Here is a 12151-nt window from a genome sequence, read left to right on the forward strand (position 1 = left end):
ACATTGGCTAACAAACCCACATGTCAACACTCTCCCTTCTTGACTTTGGAGGACCGTTTTTCTTTTTTGGTGAAAATATACATAGCCAAAGACACACCATTTCAAAAATTTCTACATGTACAATTCAGTGACATCGATTACATTCTTCCAGTTGTGCTGCTATTCTCACTATCCTTTTCCAAATTATTCCATCGCCATTGTCTTCAACTCACTGCCCCCTAGGCTTCCCATCAAACCTTCTGAGTTGCTACTGTCAATTTGATCTCACATCGATAATCCTTTTTTTTTATACTTTAAATGAAGGTTTACAGAACAGAATAGTTTCTCATTAAACAGTACACATATTGCCCTATGACAATGGTTAACAACCCCAAGACATGTCAACACTGTACTTTCTCAACCTTGGGTTCCCTATCACCAGCTTTCTTGTCCCCTCCTGCCTTCTAGTCCTTGTCCCTGGACTGTCGTGCCTCATTAGTCCCGTTTTGTTTTATGGGGCTGTCCAATCCCCGGCTGAATGGTGAACCTCGGGAATGACTTCACCACTGAGCTAAACGCGTGTCCGGGGGCCATACTCTCGGGGTTTCTCCAGTATCTGTCAGGCCAGTAAATCTGGTCTTTTTTGTGTGTTAGAATTTAGTTCTACATCCTTCTCCAGCTCTGTCCAGGACCCTCTGTTGTGATCCCGGTCAGAGCAGTCAGTTGTGGTAGCCGAGCACCATCTAGCTATACTGGACTCAGTCTGGTGGAGGCTGTGGTAGCCGTGGTCCATTAGTCCTTTGGACGAATCTTTTCCTTGTATCCTGTTCTGTTCATTCTCCCTTGCTCCCGAAGGGATGAGATCAGTGGAGTATCTTAGATGGCCGCTCACAGGCTTTTAAGACCCCAGACGCTACTCACCAAGGTGGAATGCAGAACATTGTCTTTATAAGCTTGTTATGGCAATTGAGCTAGATGTTCCCTGATAGCATGGTCTTCACAACCCAGCAATTCAGTCCCTGAGGGAGTTTGGATGTGTCTATGGAGTTTCCATGACCTTTCCTTGTACAAGTTGTACTGGCTTCCCCAGTATTGTGTACTGTCTTACCCTTCACCAAAGTTACCACTTATCTATTTTGTCTATTTAGTGTTTCCCCCCACCCCTCCCATCCCTCATAACCAACAAAGATTGTTACTTTTTGTGTGTAAACTTTTTCATGAGTTTTTACAGTAGAGGTCTTATACAATATTTTCCTTTTGTGATTGACTTATTTAACTCAGCATAATGTCCTCCAGTTTCATCCATGTTATGAGATACTTCACAGATTCATCATAGTTCTTTATCGTTGCATAATACTCCATTGAGTGTATGTACCATAGTTTGTTTACCCATTCATCTGTTGACGGGCATCTAGGTTGTTTCCATCTTTTTGCTATTGTGAACAATGCTGCAATGAACTTGGGTGTGCATGTGTCTATTCGTGTGACGGCTCTTATTTCTCTAGGATATATTCCCAGGAGTGAGATTGCTGGATCGTATGGTATTTCTATTTCTAGCTTTCTAAGGAAGCGCCGTATTGTCTTCCAAAATGGTTGTATCATTATGCATTCCCACCAGCAGTGCATAAGAGTTCTGATCTCCCCGCAGCCTCTCCAACATTTGTTATTTCTAGTGTTTTTGATTCATGCCAGTAGTGCTGGGGGTGAGATGGTATCTCACTGTGGTTTTAATTTGCATTTCTCTAATGGCTAGTGATCACGAGCATTTCCTCATGTGTCATGACGGCTTGAATGTCTTCTTTGTTGAAGTGTCCGTTCATTTCCTTTGCCGGTTTTTTAATTGGATTAAAATTTCTAATTCTTAAAGTAAAAATAAAACAATTTCCCCTGACTCAGTCCCTGTATCTAATCAAGACGTTGAAAGTGTGGTTAAAAACCTTCCCAAAAAAAAAAAAATCTCCAGGCCCAGATGGCTTTATTGGTGAGTTCTACCAAACATTTAAAGAAGAAATAATACCAATTCTACACAAACTCTTCCAGAAAATTAAAAAGCCAAGGAATACACTCCTGCCCATTCTATGAGGCCAACATTACCCTGATATCAAAATCAAAGACATTACAAGAAAAAAAAATTACAGACCAATATCTCTCATGACCATACATGTAGAAAGTCTAAGCAAAAATTTATCAAGTAGAACCCAATGATATATAAAAAAAAGATGAAATATCATCACCAAGTGGAGTTTATACCAGGACTGCAAGACTCGTTTAATATTCAAAATCATTCAATATAATTTATCCTATTAACAAACTAAAAGGGAAAAACCATGTGATCATTTTAATAGATACAGAATACAGAACGTCATTTGGCAAAATCCAACATTCATTCTTGATAAAAACTCTCAGCAGACTAAGAATAGAAGGAAACGCTCTTAATCTGATAAAGGGCATCTATGAAAAACCTACACTTAGCATCACAGTGAATGGTGAATGAATGAATGCTTTTCTTCTAAGATCAGGAACAAAGCAAGGATGTCTGCTTTCACTCCTCTATTCACCATTATAATGAAGGTTCTAGCCAGGACAATTAGGCAAGAAAAAAAAATAAAAGCATTCACACTGGAATGGAAGAAATAAAACTGTTTTTATTCACAGACAACATGATCTTCTACGTCAGGGTTGGCTTTTTTTTTTTTTTTCCTATAAAACTGCAAGATAGTAAATATTTTCTGCTTTGTGTGCCATGTGGTCTCTGTCACAACTACTCAACTTTGCCAATGTAGCGTGAAACCAGCTATAGACAATACATAAGTAAATGAGTGTGGCTGTGTTCCAGTAAAGTTTTATTTAAAAAACCAGGTAGGAGGCCAGATTTGGCTCATGGGGTACAGTTTGCTGATCCCTGGTCAATGTAGAAAATCCATGGAATCTACAAAAGATGCTACTAGAACTAACAAATGAGTTTAGCAATGCTTCAGGATACAAGATCGATATGTAAAAATTCATTGTATTTCTATATACTAGCAACAGACAACTGGAAACTGAAATTTAAGAAACAATACCATCTATAAAGCATCAAAAATCTGAAATACCTTGGAATAAATTTGACAAAATATATGACCTGTACACTGAAAAATGCAAAGTATTGCTTAGAGGATTTTTAAAAGACCTAAATAAAAGGGGAAATATACTGCATTCACGAGTTGGAAGACATAATAGTGTGAAGATATTAATTTTCTCCAAAATGATCTACGCAACACCAATCAAAGTCATAGCTGTTTTTGTTATAGAAATTGAGAAAGTGACTAAAATTCATATGGAAATGTGTTCCTAAGTTAATGCATTTCCTCTTAGAATTAAGGATACCAGGGAACAGCCCAAAGTTGCCTGTTTCCCTCTACTTTCTGCCACGTCGTTGCACGATGAGTGTTGCGGTTTCTTAATGAACATAGACTGGGAGAATATGATGGTGGTAAGACGGGTAGAAGGCTGGCTCTGATTGGTTCAGACAAAAGTGTCTGTGCAGTTAGAACAGGGCATAGGGCAGACCCTGCTTCCCAAGGTTAGACCAAGGTCAAGTCTGTTCATACCTTCTTGGGTTCATTCGTATGTCCTATTTTGGTTCAGAAGATAGAGCATGTGTGAGTTATTAAAGAATATGCTTCTCAATCCATCCCCACCAAACATGCAGTTAGTGTAGATTATCCCAGATTTTTAGTTTACAGAGCTATTTTGCCTTCTAGCACCTTGCTACTCATGTAGTCCATGGATGAGCAGCAACAGCAATCACTTGGGAGCTTGTCAGAAATGCATCCTCTTGGGTCCCACACCAAACCTACTGAATCAGAATCTGTGTTTTAACGAAATCCTCAGGTGACTCGTATGCAAATTAAAGTTTGAGCCACGTGTGGACATATTCATGTGTGTATGAATGGAAGTTGGAAGGATGTATCTTGAACATGTCTAGTCACCTGGCAAGCTCTCTCCATCAACACATCTTTATGTATACAATGTGGCATTTCAAGAAATTCTTGTATCCAGTAGGAGAGAATACCCTAGCAAGAAAGGAATCTCTCTTACCCCATTCCAATAGAAATTCTAACTCTTAGTTTTATGAGCATTTTTAATTACTTTGTATGCAGTACACTCACCTCTCCCTCCGCCCCTTCCCCTGCTCCATGACACACACACATATATACAATACACACACCTCATCTAAACCAGAAACCATTCCTCGTGATGAACTGTTTTGCTCTTCCAAGAAAGGTAAAATGTAGTCCATGAATGTGTTTACTTATTGTTTATTTAATATTTTCCCATTATCAAAGCAGTATGCATTATTATTAAAAAATATTTTAAATACAAGAAAAAGTAAAAATGATTGCTTATAATCCTATCACCCAAAGATGATTACTTTTTTTTGGAGGGGTGTATTTGTTTTTGGTCTTTTTTCTAACAGTTTTTAATAGCTGTTGGTGCAGTATGTATGAGGATATGTGGCATACTTTTTATAATGTATAACATACATATATGGAGTATAGTACATAGAGAAGATAGACATTGTACAATTTTGTGGGGTGTTTTTGTTAACATTTGTATTTTCCAGATTATTATTCATTCCTTGTAAGCATCATTTTGTATGCCTCGCAATATTCCACTGAGTATATAAACCATAGTTTACTTAACTATTCCCCTTGCAGAACATTTAAAGTGCTTGCATTTTTCATCTTGGTACGTAACGTGCAATGAAAATTATTGTGCACACAGCAGTTTTTCTATATATTCTTCAGGATAGTGTTCCAGAAGTAAGTCAGAGGCTGTGAACTGTGATTCAAACAGCAAAATGCAGAGCCTATCATTTAAAAATCACACTCAAAAAGAAAGGCCAAAGTTTCCTAACCGAGGGCTGACGTGGTTGTCCTTGCAGGTGAAGAGAAAACCACCCATCGACAAGACAGAATGGGATGGCTTCTTTGACGAGAACGGGTACTTGGCCAAGTCACGGGACTTCATTTGTGTTAATATCCTGGAAAGAGTAAGGCTGCCTTGTCCATGCCTTGGAACTAGAGGAGTGGATGGGCAAGGGGCAGGTGTGGCGTTGGGAGGGGCCCTTTGGTCAGGTAGCAGAGGGCCCATGACCTCCCACCCTCTCCCCACCCCAGGGCCTGCACCCTTTGGTGAGGACAGAAGCGTGGAAGTTCCTCACAGGCTACTACTCATGGCAGAGTTCCCGGGATGAGCGGCTCACGGTGGACAGCACAAGGAGGTAGAACACTCCAGATCCTCTGTCAGGGAGGGTGGGAGGTGATGCAGGTGGGAGAGGTTTATCACTCCAGCCTCGTGGATTCAGTCTTCTCCCAAATGGACTTCTTGTTCTGAGAGAACTTTATTTCACTCTTTCCCCCGCACCCCCAATGGCCTCCCCTCATCTGTCTATCAAATCTCACCCAGCCTTCAAGGCCCTAATCAAACAGTGCACCTCCTCCAAGCAGCCCTCAAAGGAGCGGGGGCCTGTGCAGAGCCCACATCCTCGGTGAACACTGCGGCATTCCAGATGGGCATGAAAGAGTGGCTAGGGGTGGCATAGGCAGAGAAGAGGGAAAAGCATCACAAGTGGAGGCACAGCCTTGAACATGGCAGCTGCCTCTGCTCAGAGCTCTTCCCCATGAGCCTGGAAGGGGAAGGCTACCTTGTTTAGCGTCAGCCCTGTTCTCACAGGAAGAACTACAAGGTCTTATGTGAGATGTACGAGAAGATCCAGCCCCTTCTGGAAAACCTGCACCGGAACTTTATAGAGACTCGGAATAATATTGGTGAGAGGAGTGGGGTGGGGAGGGGGATAGAGGGCAGGGCTTGAAGCCATGCTGCCCCTTCTCAATGATTTCTGGGGCCGGATAGTTCCTGGGAGCTGCATCTATGTGTGCCTCAAATTTTGCCAGCTGAATCTTGGTAAATCTGTCCACCATCCTCCCCTGGGTGCCCCCAGATACACAACACTGTGTTTCCCTGGGCGCATGCTGTTCCTTCGCCTTGCCTTCCTCTTTTCCTCCTTTGGACTTGAACTAGGTTGGATTTGATTGGAAGAGAGGAAGGGGTGGGCATTTTTGGCAGAAGGTACATCCTGGCCAAAGATTTGGAGGTGGGGGAGAAACCCAGATAGCTCAGAGTGTGGTGATGTGTAGAGCCTAGTGGGGGCTGATGTTCCTTTCATAGCTCCTCCTTAGGATGCCCTAGGGTCTCTTCTCTTAGGGTGGGAGAAATAACCTCATCACTGGCCCCTCTGCTGGAGGTGATCTGATACCTCCTACCTGTACCTTGCCCCCAACATAGCATATGACATCCAGAGACTCTATGACAAAGACCCCCTCGGCAACGTCCTCATCGACAAGAAAAGGCTGGAGAAGATTCTTCTCTTGAGTTATGTCTGCAACACCCAGGCAGGTGAGCCAGAGGTTGAACTCCCCCTCAGCCCTCACTTGGCCTAGACCTTGCCCTACTCAAGCCCAGGCTCCACGCTCACACTGGCCCGTCCTCATCTGCCCTCTCTTCATTCCAGAGTACCAGCAGGGCTTCCACGAGATGGTGATGCTTTTCCAACTGATGGTGGAGCATGACCACGAGACCTTCTGGCTTTTCCAGTTCTTCCTGCAGAAAACGGTGAGGGTTAGGCCTGAGCTCAGGGATCCTGATTCTCCGGATAGCACCCTGAGATTGAGCAGACTCAGCAGCCCCAGCCCTGAAACAGTGCTCTATCATGGAGGAGCAGGAGGGCAATGCCAAACCCAGTGGGGAATGTTCTAAGGGGATAGGTATTGGGGTTGAAGGGGGGGCGGGTGGAGGTCTGCTCTGGGTCCGGCTCTCATCAAACTTTGAAGAGCTTGTGTAAAAATGGCATAGGGACAGTGTCTGACCTCCTTCTAGCCCACAAGGGGGAAGGAGAACCAAGATCGGCAGCCCAAAGCTGATTCCAGTGAGGCAGAGGTCAGACATGTCTCCTCTCTCTGCCGTCTTTAGTAATTCTGCCACCAACTGTCCCTCACACAGCACTCTGTACTTCTCGGCTGGGTTCCATAATTCGTTGCAATGGCCACACAGAACTCACAGACCATATTGACAATTATGGGGTTTATTAGGGAAGTACCAGTTACAATTCAGGCTCAAGAACACTCAGGATACAGTTCTTTCATCAGGACAGCCTCTTCCCAACCGTGCTCGCAGGCATGCCGCTCCCTGGCCCTAGGCCTCTCCCCAGAGACACTTGGCTTTCTCCCTCTGTGGGCCGGCAAGCCCACGGTGCTGTCTCCTGCTGCCAGGTCTCTCCTTCCTTGGTGGTGGTGGTGAGCTCCTCCTCCTGCTCTGGAATTGGCTCTCTTTTAAGGCAAAACTGACCAATCCCCTCGGTAGGCCACAATTACCCTATCACACAATCACCTAGGTGGGAGTTACCAAGATCATGGCTAGTAAGGCCACACACAGAAGTAATTAATCCGCCACAGCTTGGCTGGCAGACCCAGTGATGGCACCCTTTCCTGGCATTCCCCGCCCAAATCATGGCTCTCCTCCTGCAAATCCCCCAGATCCCCTCAGCCTCCAGAACAAAATCCAATAACCTTCGCCAGACATTCAAGGCCTCCATCTTTGGTCTTGCTTGCACTTTTCCCTTCCTCGGCACCAGGGAACCCAGTCTTCTCCAGATGCACCCCACACTGCCCAGGGCGTGGGGTTTTGAAGGTGCTGCTCCCTGCAACACCCTCCCTGGAAAGTCCTTCCTCATGATCTGTGAGAGGCTGCCCAGAACCCTCCCTTGCCCCTCTCTCCACCCCTGCAACAGTGTTCTCACTGCTCTTTCCTTGTCCTGATTTGCTCTGACCCATGGCATGTGTGTGGGAAGGACAGCTGAGCTCGCTGAGTTGTGAGCTACACTTGAGACACACCACACACATCCCCACCACACACACATACACACACACACACTTGCACTTACAGATCACAGGCAGATAGACTGCATGCATATATGCACACACAGACGCAGACACACACATATACAGACCACACACGGACACATGCATGTGTACACATGCACACCCCCACCCCCACGCACACACAGGTGCCCAGACACACAGAGACGTGGACCCCCCCGGGAACCAGACACATACAGGCCTCCAGAATTGGGGAGCTGGCTAACCAGGGCTGCCCTTCCGGTGTCCTCAAGCCAAGGAGGGCTCGGCTTCCTTCCCTCCCCCGCATCTCATGCAGGAGCACAGCTGTGTCATCAACATTGGGGTGGGCAAGAATCTCGACATGCTCAACAACCTGATCAACATCCTGGATCCCTTGTTTGCTGAGCACCTAAGTGAGTGGGCCCCACCTCCTGCCACCACCCCTTCCTGCAGGCATGGGAGGGGGTCCAGGATCCAGCCAATGGCAGGAAGGGGTAGGCAGTTGTGGGGGAAGGGGGTAGAGTCCTTATCTTCTTTCCTATCCTTGGTAGGAGCATTCCCCTATAAGGGGTTGGACTCTGGACAGGTGAAAATCTACCCAAACAGTCTCCAAGGGCAGCTGGAAAAGAAATAACCATGGGTTTTTGCATTTCCCAAGTGCTCTGCACGCTCTGCTCTTTGGCCTTGTCTGCATGTTTACACTTTATTGTGTGTGAGTGTCCTCCCATGCTTTGCACTGACCGTGGCCCTGGCCGACACCCTGCTTGTCTCCCCACAGGAGGGAAGGGTGCGGGGGCTGTGCAGTCCCTCTTCCCCTGGTTCTGCCTCTGCTTCCAGCGTGCCTTCAAGTCCTTCGATGACGTCTGGAGGCTCTGGGAGGTGAGGCGCTCAGCTGGGGACAGTGGAGCAGACCCCACCCTGTGGGCAGTACGAGAGCTGCCCCCCTTTATTTCTGGCTTTGGTTGGGGTTTAGTAGCTTGGGGTTTGATTGTGCCAGCGGCTCGCACATTCTGCATGGCAGTCAGGGCAGAAGGGCCCGCCTGGCCCGTGTGGTGGAAGCCTGGACCTGCACGTCGGCTGCCCTGTTCAAGGGCTCACCCTGCTCTCACTGCCCCAGATGCCCCTTCTTCAGCCTTCCCCTCCCTGGGTGCTGGCTCCTTGCTGGCCCTCTCTCCTGGGGAAGGCGGGGCCTCGAAGGACAGGTCTCACCTGCAGTCTTGATCACAGTCTCCAGCGCCATGAGCAGATGAACCTCCCCAGGAGCACGCCCACCACCCGTCACTGCCCTTGCCCAGTGGCCAGCACTGTCTGCAGGATCCAGCCCAACTCCTCAGCCTGGTAGTCAGTGGCCCCATGAGTTAGTCCCACCTGCCTCACCCTTCCCTCCTGGCCTACTGGTCTCCACGTCCAAGTACATGACCACCTCCAGGCCTCCGGTGATGCCCCTGGATTCAGTTCCCATTCGCTGTGTCAAAACTCCACTCAAATGCTATAGACAGTTACCCAGTCTCTCCTTCTACTTTCCCTCTCTTTTTCCTCTTTCTCTCTTGCTCTCACTATCACCCCCTCTCTTCCTTCCTCCCTCTAATGAACTCCCTGAAGCCTTTGTCTCTGAATCCTCCAGCAGCCAGCACAATGCCTAGAAACCAGGAAGTGCCTGTGAGCACTTGACTGAGTGAATGAATGAAGGAGTGCGTCCGCAGTGAGGGCCAGGAAAGGCATGCGGTTGGCTGGAACCTCATCATCCCGAGGTCCCTGCAGCCCCAGGCCACAGGCCAAGGCTGAGCTGTGCTGCCCACAGGTGCTGCTGACAGGGAAGCCCTGCAGGAACTTCCAGGTGCTGGTGGCCTACAGCATGCTGCAGATGGTGCGCGAGCAGGTGCTACAGGAGAGCATGAATGGCGATGACATCCTCCTGGTGAGCACCCTGGGGCCAAGGGTGACCCACTGGCTCCTGGAAGCCTGCAGCACCCCACCCCATACCAGGCTGAAGGACCCAGGCTCAGGGGAGCTGGGCATCAGTGCTATAGTGATGAGAGCTAACACTTATTGAGCACCGGCTCTGCCCAGCACTGTGCTGAGCGCTTGTAATAGACTAGCTCTTTCAAGCCTCATGAGAAGCCTGAGACAGAAGGACTATGGTTATCATCATCATAACTCAATATATGAGGAAACTGAGGCCTTGAAGCCTTCTTAGCCGTTAGACTCAGCAGACTTACGATAAACCCCTCGGCCTGAGTATCTTGCTGGGGGAAAAATAGCTTTCCGACATGTTGAAAATGCAGCTGAAGTCTTTGTTCAAAACAGTTTGACAGTTTCTCAACAAGTTAATCATGGAGTTACCATATGACTCAGCAATTCCACTACCAAGTATATACCTAAAAAAACTGAAAAATCATATTCTAACAAAAATTTGTACATGAATATTTATAGCAGTATTTTTCATAATAGCCCAAAAGTGGAAATAGTCAAAAAGTGGAAACACTCCAAACGCCCATAACTGATGAAGGGTAAATAAACGCAGTATAGCTACACAGTGGAACATTCTTCAGCCATACAAAGGAGTGAAGCATTAATACTTGCTACAATGTGGATAAACCTCAAACACATTACGTTAAGTGAAAGAAGCCAGATACAAAAGGTCACAAATTGTATGATTCCGTAATAGGCAAATCCATAGAGACAGAAAGCAGCTTAGTGGTGCCAGGGGCTGGGGGGAAGGAGAAATGGGGGTGACTGCTTAATGGGTAAGGAGTCTCCTTTAGGGGAGATGAAAATATTTTGATGTTCTGCAACACTCTGGATGTGCTAAATGCCACCGAGTCGTACACTTTAAAATGATTAATTTTGTGTTATGTAAATTTCACCTAGATTTAAAAAAAATCCGAGGTGGTGCCCCAATTATAAAACACAAAAGTAATGCCTTCCCCCAAGTCTCCCCTAGAAGCCCCCGAGATACTTGGTGGAACCCCAGTACTCCCTAGAGCCCAGTATGAAAACTACGTTTACCATACCCTCCCAAAATATACAATTCTAATGGTGAGTTTTCAGACGCTGTGCCAAGCTGCCAGGGTGGGGGGAGATTAGGTGGCTTCTAGTCACTGCCCTGAGCAGTGGCCTTCTTCTCTTAATGCTGCAAGCAGCTGCCTGTGCCCAAGTGCACAGAGAGACCTGTCCCCTCCACCCCTTCCTCCCTGGACAGGCTTGCAACAATCTCATCGACCTTGACGCTGATGAACTGATCTCTGCGGCCTGCATGGTGTATGCTGAGCTCATGCAAAATGATGTAAGTTGCCCAGAGTATTTGTTTTCCTCCTCCAGGAAGCCTTCCCTGGTCTCCCAAGCTTAGCCAAGGCCACGTATTTTCAGCTTCAGAGACACAATTTGTGCCACACTCTCTGCCACCAACCCCACTAGATGTTGCTTTGCCTGGTCTTCTCCATGGTGCAACTCCTATCTCCCTGAGCAGACTGCTTCCTGAGGAAAGGGCCCTCCTCCCCCATTCCCTGTGTCCCTCCAGTGGAGCTGGACACAGGGCTGGGCACCCAGGGCCTCAGGAGAATGTCACTGAAGAATGAGAACAACAGATCACTGTCCGTGCCCCTCACACCTGCCGGAACCCTCTCCTTCCCCAGGTTCCTCAGCCATTAAAGGATTTCTTTCTCTGAGGACACGAACACCCACAATGGAAAGACGCCCCGGTGGACAGCATGAAGGTGGTTCTTCAGCCATGAAGTCAGGATCAAGGTCCACGGGGCGCTAGGGTGAGGGAGTAGGTAATACAGTCGCAGTAGAAACAGCCTCTTGGAGTAAGGTTTGTGGTCAGATGTCTCCTTTGACTGTAGGGGCCTCGGAAGGGAATGCACGGGCAAAGACAGGATGGTACAGCAAGAAGAGAGGCTTGCTGGGTGAGAAGAGCAACGGGGAGGGCTAGACAGAGGGTGCAGGCTGGGAAGGGAATGTGTGGTCAGCATCTGTCTTAGATTCCTAGGTCTGTCATAGCAAAGTACCAGAAATAGCTGGCCTTAAAGAACAGGAGGGTGTCTCACAGTTCTGAAGGCTAGAAGTCTGAATTCAGGGCATCAACAGACCATGCTCTGTCAGCTCTAGGGGAAGAGACTTCCTTGTCTCTTCCAGCTTCTGGTAGCCGCGGGCGTTCCTTGGCTTTTAGGTGTATCTTCACAGGGCCTCCATCTTCCCCCGTATGTCTCTCTCCATGTCTGTTCTCCCCT

The 12151-nt window shown here is 47.3% G+C and overlaps 1 protein-coding gene across 2 annotated transcripts in view; it reads left to right on the forward strand.

Annotated features, from left to right (window-relative positions):
- TBC1D21 (TBC1 domain family member 21) overlaps window positions 1-11587 on the forward strand; it is an 18724-nt gene extending 7137 nt beyond the window's left edge. Inside the window, exons 2-11 of one of the 2 annotated variants that reach the window (XM_012555096.1) lie at window positions 4907-5014; window positions 5142-5245; window positions 5698-5792; window positions 6310-6420; window positions 6536-6636; window positions 8236-8332; window positions 8698-8798; window positions 9721-9837; window positions 11122-11205; window positions 11555-11587. In XM_012555096.1, the coding sequence (XP_012410550.1) occupies window positions 4907-5014; window positions 5142-5245; window positions 5698-5792; window positions 6310-6420; window positions 6536-6636; window positions 8236-8332; window positions 8698-8798; window positions 9721-9837; window positions 11122-11205; window positions 11555-11587 (951 nt within the window). The remainder of the gene's footprint in view (window positions 1-4906; window positions 5015-5141; window positions 5246-5697; window positions 5793-6309; window positions 6421-6535; window positions 6637-8235; window positions 8333-8697; window positions 8799-9720; window positions 9838-11121; window positions 11206-11554) is intronic. The other variant, XM_004374732.1, reaches the window with a different exon arrangement.
- The last annotated feature ends 564 nt before the right edge of the window (window positions 11588-12151 follow it).

Source organism: Trichechus manatus, unplaced genomic scaffold (assembly GCF_000243295.1).
Source record: "Trichechus manatus latirostris isolate Lorelei unplaced genomic scaffold, TriManLat1.0 scaffold00030, whole genome shotgun sequence".
NCBI lineage: Eukaryota > Metazoa > Chordata > Mammalia > Sirenia > Trichechidae > Trichechus > Trichechus manatus.